This window comes from Plutella xylostella, chromosome 31 (assembly GCF_932276165.1).
Source record: "Plutella xylostella chromosome 31, ilPluXylo3.1, whole genome shotgun sequence".
Lineage (NCBI taxonomy): Eukaryota > Metazoa > Arthropoda > Insecta > Lepidoptera > Plutellidae > Plutella > Plutella xylostella.
In genome coordinates, this window is record NC_064011.1 from 2,484,151 (window position 1) to 2,504,241 (window position 20,091).

General features: G+C 37.0%; 1 protein-coding gene across 1 annotated transcript in view; it reads right to left on the bottom strand.

Moving 5' to 3' along the window:
* The window catches only part of LOC105385572 (irregular chiasm C-roughest protein), a 285,368-nt gene that overhangs the window by 28,652 nt on the left and 236,625 nt on the right, over nucleotides 1-20,091 (bottom strand). Inside the window, exons 12-14 of the mRNA XM_048632241.1 lie at nucleotides 16,900-17,023; nucleotides 2,861-3,006; nucleotides 1,734-1,887 (exon numbers count right to left, since the gene is read on the bottom strand). Of these exons, the coding sequence (XP_048488198.1) occupies nucleotides 1,734-1,887; nucleotides 2,861-3,006; nucleotides 16,900-17,023 (424 nt within the window). The remainder of the gene's footprint in view (nucleotides 1-1,733; nucleotides 1,888-2,860; nucleotides 3,007-16,899; nucleotides 17,024-20,091) is intronic.

Consider the following 20,091-nt stretch of genomic DNA (forward strand, 5'->3'; position numbering starts at 1 on the left):
ACGTGAATTTTCAAAACTCGTAGATCAAAAGAATTGATATAAGTACCTACCTATTTAGCAACACCTTGTATAAATTCAACATCGTCATCATTATCGGTCCTGAATCATCGACTGCTGGACATAGGCCTCTCCGAAAGAGCGCCACAACACTCGGTTCTCGGCCTTCCTCATCCAGCCACTACCAGCTACCAGTCTAAGGCCGTCAATCCAGCCGACCGATGTGCGTAAAATTGCAAAAGTAAAATCATAATAGGTAATAATAAATAATATTATTGGACAAACTAAATGATATTCTAAACAATTCCAACTGAAATACGAAAGTAGATAGCAAATTCATCTTTATCCCGGGATAATACTATTAATTTTAAATAACCACCCGTTGTAAACTGACAAGGTACAGCTAACAAAACGAACAAATTTTAATAACTTGGCAACAAGAAAAAAGAATCAGGTATAAATTAAACCAAACTTGGATAACAGGCTCTTTGGTTCTGAAGTAATCCGATAATAGATTTAATCGCTTTTATCGGCAAGGCCGCCCCTTGTGCACTGTTTTATAGTTTTTACTTATGTTTGCAACTTACACTTTAAACTGATATAAAGTAAAAGTGATAAAATTTATGAGATTAAAAAACATACTTTCCAGTCCAGAATGTTATAATACGTATTTCATATTATTGTTTTATTTGTAAAATATGTATATACGTAGTTTAGTATAAGTAGAGATGATACCTATATTTAAAACCCCCTTTAGTAGTGAAAGGTACGGCCAGAAAACACGAAGTCTCAACATTCTTCTCTATCACTGTAAGTAAAATTAGCACCAAGAAGCAGAATAATAACTATAGTAAGTAGTGTAAGTACCTGCTGTAGTATCAAAGTGTTGACTACTTGTTTTGCCGACCGTACCGGGTTATAATAATTTACACAATAATTAGAGGAGGGTATTTCAGTCTTACAGGTGTGCCATTTGGATGGCTACTTTACTTATTAAAATTGCAAAGGTGGAAATTGTATTGTAAAGGTACAATGTGGGTAGAGGTTAATTTGTTTTTGTTTCTGCGAAATCAAGTTGGGGAGGGACAAAGTAACAAATTTTGTTTATTTACTGTACATATGAGTAGGTAGGTATGCATATAAGTACTATTCGGAGCGGTGGTAAGTAGTTTAGTCAGGTAAGCGTTCGATTCTCACGCCAGAGATGCGGGTTCGAATCACGACGACGCTGACATTTGCCAATGGATTGAATTTATGTACAAATGTACCTTTACCATCGTTCTTACGGTGAAGGAAAACATCGTTAGGATACCTGCATATCTAGATTTAGCACCTCTAGATATTTATGTGAACCCACTAATCAGCAGTGCACCAGTGTGGTGGAAAATGGTCCACGCTTAGGAAGACAGGTTGGACCTTAGGGATGCACAAAGGTTCCATTCTAGAGAGCTAGGTCCAGATACTTACACTACCACAGAGAATAGAATAGACCCCTAAGCCGAAATGGGTTACTCCTTTTTAGCAAGTAGTTTGTCGTCGATATGCTAATAACAGCGGGAAGTCATGAGCAACCTAGGTCGTCTACTGGCTTTCTGGCGTGAGCTTGGGTGGCTTTATAGCTAGTCACCTCATAGGTATTTCACGCATAATAAAAAAAATAAAAAAATAGGAAAATAGAATTAGTCATAGTCATCTTAAGAATAAGAACAAGTCAACTTATGTAACAATCCACTTACTATGCGGCGTCAGCACGATGTCCACGCAATCGCTGCCGTACTCGTTGGACACGTTGCATCGGTACACCCCGAAGTGGCGCGCCTGGCTGTCCCTGATGATGAGGGAGGAGTTGACGACGCCGCCGGGCTGAAGGTCCTCTTGGAAGGTGTATTCCTGAGGGTAGGATAGAGGTTAAATGTGTTGGTTATTGGAATAAGACAATGGACAAAAAACGTTAAAGTGAGGATGGGAGAGAACCGAGCCGCAAGAAAAGCCTGTCTTGATCAAAATTCTGGGCGTCGGCGTCCGAGATACCGCTGGAAGGACGAAGTCGTCAAAGACCTGAAAGAGCTGGAAGTGTGACTGGTCAGAATTGGCACAGGATATAAAAGATTGGCGCACTTTAATGTTGGAGGCTAAGATCCACTTCGGGTCGCTGAGCCAGCGAGGTAAGTAAACGTTAAAGTAGGTATGCTACATGAATATGAAGGTTCGGTTAAACTGAGATTGAGGGCGTCCTGCGCTCGCTGCGGCTGGTCAAAGTTAGCGCGTTCAGTTGATCCCACGAGTCGCCGCGCCATGTACTTATACGAGCAGGCTCACGTTCGGGTGAAGGCAAGCCAGATCTTCACTAACTTTCATACTAACATCATCATCTTACCTGATCATGTATAGTATCAATCTCCTGGCCCCGGAAAGTCCACACAATGCTGTCTACCCGGGAGACGGCGAGCGCGGCGCACTCCAGGCACAGCGCCGGGACTGTTTACCTATAGGTGTTACTAGATGGCGGTGTCGTCTGCATTCTACATCGCGGTATGGTTGTAAAGAGTCATCATAGATCATTGTATAGGAACGATCTCCTGTCTCCTTATACTCAAAGGTCTACACGACGCTCTCTGGCAAAACGCTTCTTTTCCTCTGATGCTCCACCATCTAGTTCGTACATCATTAATAATCATCATCATACCTGATCATGTATAGTGTCGATCTCCTGTCCCCTGAAGGTCCACACGATGCGTTCCACTAGATGGCGGTGTCGTCTGCATTCTACATCGCGGTATGGTTTGGTTTATCCATCCACCATATATTATTTGACTTTTCATTTCACTGTATGAGACTAATTACTATTGTGTATCAATTATACCTGATCATGTATAGTATCAATTTCCTGTCCCCGGAAGGTCCACACGATGCTGTCGACGCGGGGCACGGCGAGCGCAGCGCATTCCAGGCGAACCGCGGCGCCGGGGGACCCGAACTGGGTGCGGTTGGACAGGATCTTTGGCGGACCTGTGGGGTATACAGGGTGTTGAAAAGAGTGTGAAAGGGGCTGACACAGAATCAGATCGTCATGAAAAAAAAAATGGTCTTCTAAAGCTGCGTATCCATTTAGGCATACATAGTTGCATCCTCGAAGTGGAGACTTGCTCCACCTATAATCTCGTTTAATGCGTGTTCCATCGATAATATCGTTTAATGCATGTTTCACCAATCACAGCGTGATATATATAGTGACATTTATCTACGTAAATAATGAAATCGTAAAGCGGCAGTAGATCGTCATGAAAAAATTGCTATTGTTAGTTAAAAGTCACTTGATAAAAGTTTTTATGAAAAAACTTATATTTTTTATGTGGTTCGACAGGATCTTTGGAGGACCTGTGGGATTTTACATGTTTTCGTACCGCCAAATAATAATAATAAATCTTTATTGAAAACAAGCAGAGTAAACACAAATTATGAAAACCCTGACTCCGAAACTCACAAAATACCGTGATTTATTTTTAAATATCTAAAAATTACTACTAAAATCTCAGATACTCTTATGTTATTTGTAAGTAGGTATTATCATTAAACACAACACGCACATAACCTTTATAGACCACTCTATATATAATAAAGGGGCTGACATAAGGTTGACCGTTTTTGCCGTCCAAAGGTTATGCCCAAAAGTGTTTAAAATACAGATTTATCATTTTAGTTTAGGGCCCTTACTAGACTGTGAGTAAAACCTTTTTCACCCAAAACCATGGGGTAGAATTTTGTCAGTGCGCTAGCTGAAAGTGTAACTCAAGATAGTGAATTATGTGATACTCCGCTATTTGAAATTCGTAAGAAGCGTACTTTTTGATATTTTTTTTAAATATCTAACGTAGTGTTTGTAAGATGACTAAGCTACACATTATAAGAATACAACATATGAAGAATGATGGAAATGTATCTCTTAAAAATAAAAAGTTTGATTGAATAAAGGAAAAACTATCAAGTTTCATAATATAACCTTCTTACTTCCTTAGCGTAGTACTTAAATAATTGTATGCAAGAATATGCAGGCATAAAATGTTTCATATAAAAAGGCACTTCACCCAAAAAAAATAATTCAAAAAGTACATTCCTGTACGGCTTGTACATAGACAAAATCTCACCCCGTCGTCTTTGTTCATATCGCAGGTTAACAAGTGGCAACAAAACCTTTAGATATATGACCCACGACCGTACATCACTGGTCAAAGGTCACATGTCAACCTTTGTATGCTAATGTTAGGAGCTCAGCGTGAAAATGTTAATTATTGCTGAATTTTACAGTCAGGAATAGTTGGGCTTCGTACAGTCTGAGTTTAAGCTTTGGCGAGTTGTAATGAAATGAGATTGCATAAAATATACGCGAAAATGCACTGCAGTTTTGGACAGGGAGTGTCAAAGTGGAGGGTTGTAGGTTTGGCGTGTGTATTGAGTCTTATTTTTTTTTATAACAATCTTTAATTTAATGATTAGGTTAACGTATTAGATTTAATTTTTTGAATGAAATGAAATAAAATCGTTTATTTTTTCGACGTAGAATATTACAATTACTTGTCAAAAGTCATAATATTACTCTACCACCATTTCACAAACATTTTTAAAACGAACAAACTGGTTGTTAAAATTAGTCTCCATTAGTTCTGTAAAAATTTTTTTTTCCTAAATTGCTAGGTAACTGTTAGGTTTCTTATTGAAATTAAATTAAGTCTTAGATTCTAGGTACCGAATGGTTCTAAAAATTGCAATTAGCACGACGAACAAAGTAACCAATCAGTTTCTCAAAAAAGCTTTTAAATACAGAAGTTATGTTATTTTCTTCAATTGACGACTAAAAAATATTTTGACTTTGTATCTCCTTAAATTATTTCTCGGGAAAAGCTTCAATTACTAGTTACTGTTCAAAGAATTCGTTCACAAAGTCTGGAAGCTCCGAAAGTGCGGATCGATACTGAAAGCTCACTTTGAGTAAGTCCCCTTTTACTAAGATATTATAAATTCTATTTATAGGGTTTCACTTATTCATTTGGCTGGGGTTTTAAGATGGGCCTTTTAAATGGTCTTATGTTTACCTTACTTATCGGTAAAGGCGTGTGGTAAAAATATGACTAAAGGGTAAAATACAAATGGTAATTGTTATTAAAATAAATTAATCACAATTAAAAATATTTACAAAAAAACACATATACTCGTAAGTACTGTACTACCACAAAAAACTTTAAACACTGTTTAACAAGTTTTTAAAACGAATTTTTACAGATTTTGTAGGCATTTGACAGCGCTAAGCACCTGATAAATACTGTCTAAGTTTTTGTGGTAAGGCCCTTAGACTAAAAATTAAAAATAAGATTAAGTGCCAATTTCTCCATAGTCGCTTATCTAACCGACAGGGATTGATTTATAAATTAAACGTCTTCTCCATATAAAATTCATGACAGATGTGTCAAAAGTCAACCACTACTCCCCGTTTATGCTCTAACCGACAATGGAGAAATTGGCACTAAGTGTTTGTAGCAATTTAAAAAAATGAGCCTTCAGAATCGTCATCGTCATCAATGTTTTGATTAAAACAACCTGAACTGACCCAACTCTTAACAACCTATCTCTTCACACATAGACACACCGCACTCTCAGTATAAAAGGGGCTTATCTCTAAATTTCACGATACTGAGTTACTGTCATAGAAAGACCGAAAAAGGTATGCTCTATCCGATGACCACGAAAACAGAGGCATTTTTATGATAGAATGAGAAATTCGATACTTCCGGCTCTATTATATCGTAAAACATCCTTCAATCATTAAATTATTTTAGTGTTAAATAGACCTTTCGAGACTTAAAGCAATATTATTTAAAACAAAAACAGAATTAAAAAGGCCTAAGTATAAAATAGTCCTTCTAAAAGTATTGAGTTCAGAACAATAAAAGCTTAAGTAATACTAGGTTTTTTTTTAAAAAAATATAAAATAATAATTAAAGCACTAGGCTTTACGTCTATTATATTAACAAAAAAAAGACATCCCAGGCTTCATGAATAAAATATAACATAGTCCCATTTTCACCCATATTAGTTAAATCAATACTGTCAAAGTTGAAAATGAAAATTTCCGGATCATTTTTTGCGATTTGCCAACAATTTAGTTTTTTGAATTACGCCTCTATTATCCTGAGGGTGCGACACATGAACAACTAAAACACCACTCATTCTCCCCATGTCAGCATTTTTCAAGCATTCGTGTTGTAGCTATGTTTTTAAAAGGCTCCCAGCCTATCACAACATCAACAAAATACAACGGAACATAACAGTTTTATCTACGATAGGCCGAGAGCCCCCGACCTATGTGTCTAGATAAAGATCTTAGAATGAAAAATAGTTGCAGAAAGGGCGCTTAGCGCTTACACAAAAACTACTACATCGGGAGTAGGAAATTTGTTCGATAACATCTGTTGCAATGCTGCTGTTTCTAAAAATAAAACTATGTGCAGTTTAATTAAATTAGTCGTGAAAATAAATGATGTTTTTTCATCATGTTTTCATCATATTATAAGTAAGTAGTATAACATATACTGTATTCATTCTTATTTGGCGAAAAAGGAAAACAATCTTTGTGTGTCTTTTTAATTAAAATACTATTACTTCTCCTCTTTCGTCCATCGCTGCTCGGGAGCAGACGTGCGGCCAGTTTAACTTACAAAAATCAAATTTAACGCCACGTTAATTCAACCCCTAAATTAAACAGTGTAAAGCTTAATTTCTATCAACAAACAAAAAGGCGCATCGGCCTGATCACTTCTGTGCACGGCGACCAGCGGCCGGCAGACCCGCGCCCGCGCCCCTCCTCACCGGACAAACGAGTTACGCGCACCGAGAGCACTGCAACGAAACTGATTTGTGCGACTCGCGCGCATACCTACACTTGGTGTCTAGAGCACTGCGCCGAATCAACTTCTACGAGTTATCTACCTACGGAAGGTGAAGAGGTACACTATATCAATTTAATTTCCTTGTACTACGCTTACATTAAAATGGAACACTCTGCAAGTAAATCACTCTCTACTTCAAATATAAATTTGATCGGTGAAGGAGATACAACTCCTACTGGATATGTTACTAATAGGATCATTAAAAGAAAACGCAGCGAAGACAAATCTCTAGACTTTGAGAACTTCAAAGAGGAGATGAAAGAAATTATTAAATCTTTTATGGTGAAGCAAGAAAGCGAATCAAAGACCGTCAGTTCATCGATCAAGGATATTCGTCAGACGGTGATAAATATAGAAAGCTCATTGACATTTCTGAGTGCCCAAAATGAAGATTTAAAAAAGAAACTCGATACTTTAGAGATAGAGAGAAGAAAGGATCGGGACTATATCTCAATTTTGGAGGATAGGCTTGAGGACTCGTTAAGACAAAATCGAAAAACATGCATTGAAATAAAAAATGTACCTAACAAAGAAAATGAGACGAAAGAGGATCTTCTTCAACTAACGTCAGAACTGTCAAAAACTGTAAAGTGTGAAGACTTCTCAAAAAATGCCGTCAAGGACATTTACAGAATAAAAACAAAAGAAAAGTCAAAAAACATAATCGTAGAACTCACCTCAACAATGATAAAGACAGATCTGATTGCTGCCTGTAAGAGCTATAACTACAAAAACAAGTCTGATAAATTATGTGCCAAACATCTGGGTTTTAAAGAAAAGGGTGAGACGCCGATCTACGTCTCAGAGCAGCTGACGCCCAAGGCGGCTCGTCTGTACTTTCTAGCTCGGGATCTCTCAAGAACGCAATCCTACAAGTTTTGCTGGACATCCTTCGGCAAAGTTTTTGTCAGAAAAGATGAAAAAACGCCCGTTATTCCTATCGTTAGTGAAGCCCAGATTCAAAAACTGTACCCTAAATGACTAGACCTATTAAGAAAATGTTTGCTACTGACTATCTTACAACTTGCCTCTATCAACTATGTCAAAACACAAACATACAATGTAACACACACACCAAAATTACACACAAACTTACAGTCAAAACACTCCGTCGTATACTCACACACAATAACACACCACCTTTTACACTCACAGTACATAAAATGCATCAGTAGATTTGCCAACAATTTAGTTTTTTGAATTACGCCTCTATTATCCTGAGGGTGCGACACATGAACAACTAAAACACCACTCATTCTCCCCATGTCAGCATTTTTCAAGCATTCGTGTTGTAGCTATGTTTTTAAAAGGCTCCCAGCCTATCACAACATCAACAAAATACAACGGAACATAACAGTTTTATCTACGATAGGCCGAGAGCCCCCGACCTATGTGTCTAGATAAAGATCTTAGAATGAAAAATAGTTGCAGAAAGGGCGCTTAGCGCTTACACAAAAACTACTACATCGGGAGTAGGAAATTTGTTCGATAACATCTGTTGCAATGCTGCTGTTTCTAAAAATAAAACTATGTGCAGTTTAATTAAATTAGTCGTGAAAATAAATGATGTTTTTTCATCATGTTTTCATCATATTATAAGTAAGTAGTATAACATATACTGTATTCATTCTTATTTGGCGAAAAAGGAAAACAATCTTTGTGTGTCTTTTTAATTAAAATACTATTACTTCTCCTCTTTCGTCCATCGCTGCTCGGGAGCAGACGTGCGGCCAGTTTAACTTACAAAAATCAAATTTAACGCCACGTTAATTCAACCCCTAAATTAAACAGTGTAAAGCTTAATTTCTATCAACAAACAAAAAGGCGCATCGGCCTGATCACTTCTGTGCACGGCGACCAGCGGCCGGCAGACCCGCGCCCGCGCCCCTCCTCACCGGACAAACGAGTTACGCGCACCGAGAGCACTGCAACGAAACTGATTTGTGCGACTCGCGCGCATACCTACACTTGGTGTCTAGAGCACTGCGCCGAATCAACTTCTACGAGTTATCTACCTACGGAAGGTGAAGAGGTACACTATATCAATTTAATTTCCTTGTACTACGCTTACATTAAAATGGAACACTCTGCAAGTAAATCACTCTCTACTTCAAATATAAATTTGATCGGTGAAGGAGATACAACTCCTACTGGATATGTTACTAATAGGATCATTAAAAGAAAACGCAGCGAAGACAAATCTCTAGACTTTGAGAACTTCAAAGAGGAGATGAAAGAAATTATTAAATCTTTTATGGTGAAGCAAGAAAGCGAATCAAAGACCGTCAGTTCATCGATCAAGGATATTCGTCAGACGGTGATAAATATAGAAAGCTCATTGACATTTCTGAGTGCCCAAAATGAAGATTTAAAAAAGAAACTCGATACTTTAGAGATAGAGAGAAGAAAGGATCGGGACTATATCTCAATTTTGGAGGATAGGCTTGAGGACTCGTTAAGACAAAATCGAAAAACATGCATTGAAATAAAAAATGTACCTAACAAAGAAAATGAGACGAAAGAGGATCTTCTTCAACTAACGTCAGAACTGTCAAAAACTGTAAAGTGTGAAGACTTCTCAAAAAATGCCGTCAAGGACATTTACAGAATAAAAACAAAAGAAAAGTCAAAAAACATAATCGTAGAACTCACCTCAACAATGATAAAGACAGATCTGATTGCTGCCTGTAAGAGCTATAACTACAAAAACAAGTCTGATAAATTATGTGCCAAACATCTGGGTTTTAAAGAAAAGGGTGAGACGCCGATCTACGTCTCAGAGCAGCTGACGCCCAAGGCGGCTCGTCTGTACTTTCTAGCTCGGGATCTCTCAAGAACGCAATCCTACAAGTTTTGCTGGACATCCTTCGGCAAAGTTTTTGTCAGAAAAGATGAAAAAACGCCCGTTATTCCTATCGTTAGTGAAGCCCAGATTCAAAAACTGTACCCTAAATGACTAGACATATTAAGAAAATGTTTGCTACTGACTATCTTACAACTTGCCTCTATCAACTATGTCAAAACACAAACATACAATGTAACACACACACCAAAATTACACACAAACTTACAGTCAAAACACTCCGTCGTATACTCACACACAATAACACACCACCTTTTACACTCACAGTACATAAAGTGTCAGTTGATCAAGAAAACACAAAAAAATACGGAAATGATTTCCCCTATAAACAGCAACAAACTAAAAACTACTATTGTCCATGGCTAGCTCGCTACTTAATTTAAATGAAATAGACCAAATTGAAATAGCTCGGAGTATTCAGTGCAACATAGAGGATCTTACGCAAAGAATATCTATCAAAGAGAATGATCTAAATATACTATGTCAGAATATAAGAAGTATTTATGCAAACATCGATGAAATAAGTTTAAGTTTAAATATTCTAAGCGATACACCAGACTTAATCATTCTAACCGAATGCCGTCTGGACTCTGACAAACCTACTCCATCTTTGAAAGGTTATATTACTTATGAAACCACCCGCCACCTTAATCAAAATGACGGTGTTGTCGTATATATAAAAAATAATATTATTGTAATAAATATAAAAGAAATCAACTTGGAACATGCATCATGTATTCAGATTGATACATATAACTCTGTCATTCTTGGAATTTACCGCTCCCCATCAAACAAAAATGCTGATAATTTCATACATTCTCTGGATTCACATCTAAAATCTCTTAAGTTCAACAAAAACATAATTATTACAGGTGACATAAATATTAATCTAATTCCAAAAGAAAACGAACAAACCTATGACAGTAAAAATAGAGATAGTTATCTTGACATGCTCTCTTTTCACGGTATAATGGCAGGTCACAACTACCCAACAAGATATGGAAACTGCTTAGATCACTTTATGCTAAGAATTGAAAAGAGAATCATGTCTGCACATATAGCTATTTTAAATACTACAATAACCGACCATTCAATGATATTTCTTAACTTATCTCAAAATATTTTAAAAAACAGATGTAATAAAATTAAAACTGTAACAGATTTTAACAAGGCACTTAATATTCTCGCTGAAAAAAACTTACCAGAACTACTATACTGTAACGACCCAAACTCTGTTATAGAACAACTAGTAGCTAAACTTACTCAATCTTTGCGTGAAAGCACCACAACTCTTAAAGTTTCTAAAAAGAACAGAATAATAAAACCATGGATCACACCAGGCATATTGAGATGCATCAGACATAGGAATACTTTACAAAAAAACCTACATAAAGAACCACACAACGAAATCCTAAAAATAAGTTATAAAAGATATCGCAACTATTGCAACAATTTAATAAAAAAATTAAAACGAAACTATGACAGGAACCAACTACAAAATTCAACCAAAAACAATAAATTACTCTGGAAAAGCATTAAATCAATTTCAAATTTAAATAAAGTTAAAACAGAAAGTAAAAAGTTACTAAACATAAAATCAACTCCGTCTGAGTCAGTCAACTACGTAAATGATTATTTCGCAAACATTGGAAAAAAACTAGCCGAAGATATTGTTTCTACTTGTAAGGAGAATACACCACCAACTTACCGAGAAACATCAAATAAGCAGCCTAACTCCTTTGTTCTCTTAGAAACTGACGTCCAAGAAGTACACAATATACTTATGAGTCTTAGGTCAGACAGTTCCCCAGGTTGGGATAACATCCCAGTAAAGTTTCTGAAGTTAGCCAAGTGCCATGTTGTGCCTGTTATTTCTCATCTTGCCAACTTGTGCTTTACTCTCGGTGTCTTCCCTTGTGCTCTCAAACAGTCAATTATTACACCAGTGCATAAGGGTGGGGATACAGGCGATGTCGGTAATTATAGACCCATATCAGTTCTTCCATCTATCTCCAAAATTGTAGAAAAATTAATTAATAATAGACTCATGATGTATCTGAACAAATACAACATACTATCAGATTCACAATATGGGTTTCGAACTGGCCAACACTGTTTCTAGTTTACATAAATGATTTGTGTAACCTTAATATAAAAAACGGGAAAATATTCTCTTATGCTGATGACACCGCGGTGGTACTTTCTGGCACAAACTGGGAGGAAACACGGCAAGATGCTGAAAAATGTTTAAGTAAAATATTGAAATGGCTAAATTCATCCCTACTAACTTTAAATGCACTAAAAACATATTACATATGCTTCACTATGTACAATCGAACACAACCTAAAAACGACTTCGTTGTGAAAATACACAGTTGTAGCATGTCTAAGGAAGATCCTATCTGCAATTGTGTTATAATCAATAAAGTTTCCACCGTTAAATATTTGGGAGTCATGATAGACCAGAGATTGACATGGTTTGCACAAATTGACCTGATCAGCTCCAGAACAAGGAAATTGATATGGATATTTAAGAATTTGAGACATGTGGCTCCGCCAATACTACTAAAAAACATATACTTTGCTCTAGCCCAATCTATATTAACCTATTGTTTATCCGTCTGGGGTGGAGCAACAAAAACCAAATTCCTACAAATAGAAAGATCACAAAGAGCTCTCATTAAAGTGATGTTTTTCAAACCGTACCGATTTGGTACACATGAACTCTATACCTTAAGTAATTTATTAACGGTTAGAAAACTATTATGTGCTTCAGGCAATCATAAGAAGACACAAACATACTGCATACGACTCGGACTTTTACAAAAAACGCAGAACAGATAAAGCTATTGAGATAAAAACAACCAAATCCGCTTATGCCCAGAGACAATATACAAGTCAATCTGCTCATCTTTATAATTTAGCAAATAAAAGTCAAAATATTTATAAAACACTTTATTCAGACTGTAAAAAACTTGTTAAATTCTGGTTACAACCCAAAACATATGACGAAACGGAATCACTAATACAATAAAAAACAGGTTTTACTCATGTCTCCAAACACTCACACATTCATTCGCATACACACATACACACAAACACCCACACACACACACACACATACACACACACACACACACACACACACACACACACACACACACACACACACATACGCATGCATGCATGCATTGGATACATACCATAAACAACCAACATTTTATATTTTTTAATCTACGTTAGGTAATTAGTTAATTAATTTTGCATGCTAATAAAATTATATAATTATGTTAACAACAATATAAATCAACCTATTCATTTATAAGTAATTCATTAATATAAGGTACTAAGGTAATTTTGTAAAAAATTAGATCGTTAGTATTATCCATAAGTTAAATATTTTATTATTTTACCATTACGCGATGGATGTTAAGGAGCGGGGTCTTCTGGTACAGGTATTTCTTACTTAAAAGAAGGCCCCAGCCAACTCATATTTTTGAAATTTATGGTACTGCAATAAATATTTTTGATTTTTTTTTTTTTTTTTGATTAAACAAATAAACTACTGCCAAAATAAATGGTTTAATTACGTTTTTGCTTGTAAGTATTTCATTTGTCGTTATGTTTTATTTTATAACTTAGTTTTTAAATTAATTTAAATAAAAAGACACTCCAAGATTTCTCAAAATTTACGACAAGTAAGAAAAAATACATTATACATAGCTTAGATTCACACTCGTCATTAATTAGGTATCGGATCAATCGATTTATTTTCAATCACACCCCGTGTTATTACAACCAGCGTCAGCGTGCAATATTTAAGAATTTGATCACACTTGTTGCCTATTATCCACTAAAGGTACTTATGTACCTAAGCGTCCACCCATCAGTATGTACTATACCAATCGCATCGCACCAAATGAATTGTGATAAATGTGTGGAGAAACTTGTCATAAATGTGTGGACGCACTTGTGTGATTCTCTATACAAAGAATACTGAATATAATGCGTCCGTTGCGTAGGATGCCGAAAGAAGGACGCTCACCTTTAAACGGCTCTTCTGTCCTAATTCCTTATTCCGAGGAAAAGATAAACGAAATTGCAATTCGGATGCACGGCTCAGATTAGATCTTAACGGATTTATTTCGGGGACAATCCACTTGTCTGGGCCAGAGGAGGTTAGAGGGTGAGTGCGCTAAATTCTACAGTTACTTTGTCTCTGTTACTTTACTAACATTAGTAGCCAGTAGATAGTTTGTCTACTTTACTACCACATACTAATAGCAGTAATGTTTTTCTAAACTACCCTAATTTTAAAACAGTAAGAATACTTATGATAAAAATGTTTACATCTTTAGTTGGTAATCCTAATCCTAACTAATCCTAACTATCCTAATCCTATCCTAACTAATATTATAAATGCGAAAGTAACTGTCTTTGTCTGTCTATCTGTCTGTCTGTCTGTCTGTCTGTTACTCTTTCACGCCAAAACTACTGAACGGATTTGAATGAAAATTGGTATACACACTGTCTAGACCCTGGGAAAGAACACAGGCTACTTTTTATCCCGGAATTCCCACGGGAAAACTTTTTAAGGCGAAGCGAAGCGCGCGGGAACAGCTAGTATGTAATATCCTGATGCGCTGTTTAATGTACCTACTTCAATTTTCCGTTTAGGAGAAATTTAGTGCTATTGTTACTGTTTTTTTTTTTCATTATTCGCGAGTGTCTCATATTATTTAGGGCTTAAGTTCGTGCTTAGGTCAGACGGGAAAAACTAGAACTTAGACTACACAAAAACAAATCACATTAAGCTCGGAGTCCACCAATCACAAACTCTTAAAACACACATAAAAACCGTCCACCATTACAGTATAAACTTCAATTTAGATAGTGGCTCTCCTTTCGTTGTTTTTCTTACGTTAATACTTTTAACGAACTTTTTTCTTAGGTCTTTAAATTATTTCAGGATCCAGTCGGTAAGTCCTTTAAGTCGTATAAAAGCAAGAGTCACGAAGGTTTTTATTTAGTTTTAATTCCTAAGGTTCTGAAAGAAGCTAAATAACTGGGCTTTGTTACGGTATCTCTGTAGTCTTAGATTAACGATATATGGACAAGATGGTGGTGTACCGAACTAAAACAAAGGAAGAAACTGACCGCATTTTGTTTATTGTTAAATCCTAATCCTAACAAATATTATAAATGCGAAAGTAACTGTGTCTGTTTGTCTGTTACTCTTTCACGCCTAAACTACTGAACGGATTTAAATGAAATTTGGTACATAATATATATGGTCTAGAAACTGAGAAAGAACATAGGCTACTTTTTATCCCGGAATTCTCACAGCTAGTCGTTAAATAAAGTTCAACCTAATGACAACTATTGTACCATTGAATAAAGTCACAAATTTTCTAACCGAACTAATTCCAAATAAGAGTCGAAACGTTTATTTTTGCACTGAAACTCCATCTGTCTAGTATATTGTTAATCTAAGATCTCTGTAGTTGTACAGGTATATTCCTTTTTTATTACTTTCTTTTTGTGTTTCTTTTATTTTGGTTTTTCCCCGTTATTACCGGTTCTTATTAGATTTGAAGGTGACTTGGAGATTTGGAAACGTGTGTGTGTGTTTTTAAAAGAATATTACAAGTCATGACTACTCGTACTAATGACACAGATATGTATGTACAGTTGTTGTGAAAGTGGTTTATTAATGTAAACTGAAAGACAAAAACAAAGCTTTCATAGGCGTGGATAACACTGCTAATAGTTAACTAGGAAACCATGAATACTCGGCATTCTACAGACTAAGTGCCAATTTATCCATAGTCGGTTAGAGCATAACCAGTTATTAGTGGTTGACTCTTGACACATCTGTAAAAAAAATATATGGAGATGACGTATAATTGATTAACCATCCCTGGTCGGTTAGATAACCGACTATGGAGAAATCGGCACTAAATGCGGTCAATCTAATCGCCATGATTTTAGATTAACAATATACGACAAGATGGTGTGTCACATACAAAAACAAAAAGCAAACTTTCCTCATTTTGTTTACTGTTAAATTGTAAGTTCAACGTTCAAATAGATAGATAGAGTACTCTTTATTTGTACACCAAGAAATGATTAACAATTTTACAAAGACACTTAACTATAGGGTACAAAAGGCGGTCTTATCGCTTATAGCGATCTCTTCCAGACAACCTTTGGATGGATGGACTAGAGATATAAAAGGGGTACAGTGTACTTACTCAAGGAATATAGTATAATTTAAGTTATTATTACCTAACTACACACTAAATATAAGAAAAAAATAAATAAAAAATACACACAAGTACATACACCTACTACAAATAACTGCCAGTTTCAACAACTCTACCTACCGATGACCGGTAGTTACTTTTTATACGATTTTGACGGGTTGTAACAATGTATCAAAATGGTATGAAAGTAACTACCAGTCATCGGTAGGCAGAGTCACGGAATAATAACTAATAAATAAATAAATAAATATGTGGGGACATCTCACACACGGCCATCCGACCCCAAGCTAGGCAGAACCTGTGTTATGGGTGTCGGACAGCTGATATATCTACACAAATACATAGATAGATAGATACTAAATATAAATATCAACACCCAAGACCCGAGTACAAATATCTGTGTTTAAACAAATATCTGCCCCAGCCGGGAATCGAACCCGGGACCTTCGGCTCAGCAGTCAGGGCCACTAACCACTACGCCATTCGACCGTCATAACTAGTACCTGTAGTAGAGTTATTGAAACTGGCAGTAAGAGATAAGTCGTAGAAATGGGGTGTTATTTGACGAGTTTTTTTTTCCTTATGTTCGTATATTGTTACCCCCACATTCATAGAGCTTATTGGCACTTTACAATAAGTTTAAAATCGACGTTGTGATATACGAATTTTAACCTTTTCACTGACGTAAAGAGTCGAAACTTGTGTGGTTCAAAGTCGATTTCAAAATTATTGTAAATTTACAATACGTTCTATGAATTTGAGCGTAATGTAGGTAATTTGAGGGAGGTAAGGCCACGTTATAACATAATAATATTATAGATAGATTACGTACCTTTAATAAACACATTAGCCTCCGCCTCGATCGGCGGGTACCCCTCCACGGTGGCCTGACACACGTAGCGGCCGGCCGTGTGGGTGTCCACGTGTAGCGTCAGGTTCGCAGTCCTGCCTACCCGCTGTAAATAAATAAATAAATAAATATGTGGGGACATCTCACACACGGCCATCCGACCCCAAGCTAGGCAGAACCTGTGTTATGGGTGTCGGACAGCTGATATATCTACACAAATACATAGATAGATAGATACTAAATATAAATATCAACACCCAAGACCCGAGTACAAATATCTGTCATTTAACAAATATCTGCCCCAGCCGGGAATCGAACCCAGGACCTTCGGCATAGCAGTCAGGGCCACTAACCACTACGCCATTCGACCGTGTGGAGATAACAGGAGGTTAGATGTGGAGAAGAAGACGAGCTGTCGAGTGGGAAACCCGCTGTGGGGAGAATAGAACCTGGGTTACACATGGATAGTGGTCGAGTGGAAACCACTTGGAGGTTACCCTAGGCGTATGGCTGACGGCGCAAGGGCTGAGCTGGTCGGATGCCTGGACAATTGGTGAGGACAGGAAGGAGTACTCTTGTAATGCCCCTTGTATAACCGGGGTAGCCTTAAGACAGCAATAATCAAAAATAATAATAATAAATATGTGTGGACGTCTCACACACGCCCAATCGACCACAAACTAGGCTTTTTATAGAGCCTTTTATATGCTACGAATTTTCTCCGTAGCTCACCCTTGTAATAGTATGGCTACGGCGTAGCTCGCGTAGCAAAAATAATAGATTGCAGACTGAATCTATTTTTTACTTACACGGTTGAAACACAAGGTGATTTTAGTGTGTGTGTCTTTCTATTGTTCTAAATAGTTAAAACGTATTTTGTTAATATTTTTTTTAGGGATGACTAAATGGCTATGTCCAGATATACTTTTTGGAGGTCACCAAATAATAATAATAAATCATTTATTTAAGATGAATCCATATTTTGTTAGTAACAATGAGCTTAAAAAATTATGTTAGTAATGGTTTTAAATTAAATTAAAATGAAATATAATTAAATACTCGTAGGTACATTATTTAGCCGCCCATTTACACGGCATAACGTGTGCACACATCAAGGATCATATCAGCGGACTGTCTACTCTCTCTGCTATAGTGGTCAGGAGGCTGTTGGTGCTGGCGCGCACCCGCCGCATCAGGGAGGCTACTCGCTTCCCCATGATGGCATGAAATCCATCAGTGTGTGCCTCGGCGAACATCCCTGACGCGCTGCAGTACTGCGGCAGCCCCAACAGCATCCTGAACGCATTATTATATTGAACGCGTAGGGCGTTGTAAGCCTTTTTTCACCGGGCGCAAGTGTAAAAGGATTGGCAATAGGCCCTAAATAATGTGACTTTTATACTCTTTGTACATCTTGCAAACCTATGGATCAGCATGTTACTTCTGACTGCCAACGCCCTACGCTCCCTCTCAATGTCCCAATCATCTGATTGCGACTCGGATACACAGTGCCCCAGGTACTTAAATCGCGGTACGACTTTAAGAGGAGTGCCGCTCAGAGTGACTTCAGGTATATCAGGGTAATATTTAGTACCAGCCTTGAAAACAAGCAACTCACTCTTTTATTTTTATTTTTATTTATTTTATTCAGGAAACAAACAGTCACTTACTAATAATTTAACAAACATTTTTGTAAATAGACCTGGAGTTCCATAAAAGATACACTTTTTCGCATTGTACCTGAGGCCATGAGCTTCCGCATACGACTCACAAATGCTCAGCAGTTTCATGAGAGCGCTGATCGAGGGGCACAGCAAATAGCCAATACTTTTTGGTAATATTTAAATTTTATTACAATTTGAGTAATACACCTAACTCAGTATCTAATCCTAAGTACTATCTAGGTACCAACAAAGTCCTAATTTAATCCGTGTGGGATAGCCTTCAGGGTATTTGTACCCATCTCACGTTCGCAGAACTGCCCCATTTATTTAGTTTATTTTAGCAATTTGTGAAAACTACGCGTTTACTCTTGAACCTAGATTCAGGGAACTGGATCGAAATCCTTCAATAACTAGATACCTAAGTGGCTTTTCGCACAACCGTTTTGCGTAAACATTGCAAAATGAGGGATCAAAATGGCTGCCAACAGCGCATGTTAGGTAATTTATGAATGACTGATAAGATAATATGTCGACGAATATCTGTTCATCATCATCATCATCAGCCAATAATCATCCACTGCTGGACATAGGCCTCTCCCAAGGAGCGCCACAACACTCGGTCCTCAGCCTTCCTCATCCAACCACTACCGGCTACCCGCCTAAGGTCGTTAGTCCAGCGGGCAGGAGGGCGTCCCACGCTGCGTTTTGTTATACGAATATCGGTTATAGCTAACAAAATATACACCTACCTCTTCATCATCATCACGACCCATCACGGCCCCACTGCTGGGGCACGGTTCTCCTTCCAATGAAGGAAGGGTTCTAGGCCTAGTCCACCACGCTGGCCTAGTGCGGGTTGGTGGACCTAATAATACACGAGTATACCTATACCTTGACAATGATACTTGAAAAATAATTTTAGTAATTTCAATAGTAGGTTTTAGACTTCTGTTAGTACAGCTTTGGGTCCAAGATGCATGGTCATGTTTTGACAATGTAAAACCTTTTGAATAAATTGTTTGCGCGTCGTCTGTACTGGTAACAGATTAATTTACTAAATAAATAAGAGCATGTACAGTGCGACAAACTTATCTGTTCCGGTGACAGTTAACGAAATTGGTCAGTATCTAATTATTTACTAATAAATTATATATTGATATAGATTAAATGGGTTTATTCAAACCGCAAGGGTAAATTACTATTACGGGAAAACTTAATATCTTAAAGAATGAAGAAATATTAGACATTTACGTGAGCTCTTACCGGAACAGATAAGTTTGTGGCACTGTAGAATATTATGTGGTTAGCAGTGGTTAGATTGTTAGGTGTAAGGAACTTAACATGAAAATATGTTTTAAAAACCAGTGGGTCCTTATAACACGACTCCTGAGCCTCTAGTACGGGTTTTTTTATTTATGAAAACGATAAAAGTTTACGTTTTCTCCTGTCATATGCATACACTATCTGTCAAAAGTTTCATGATAGTTTCCATTAGAGGCGCCACTTAGTA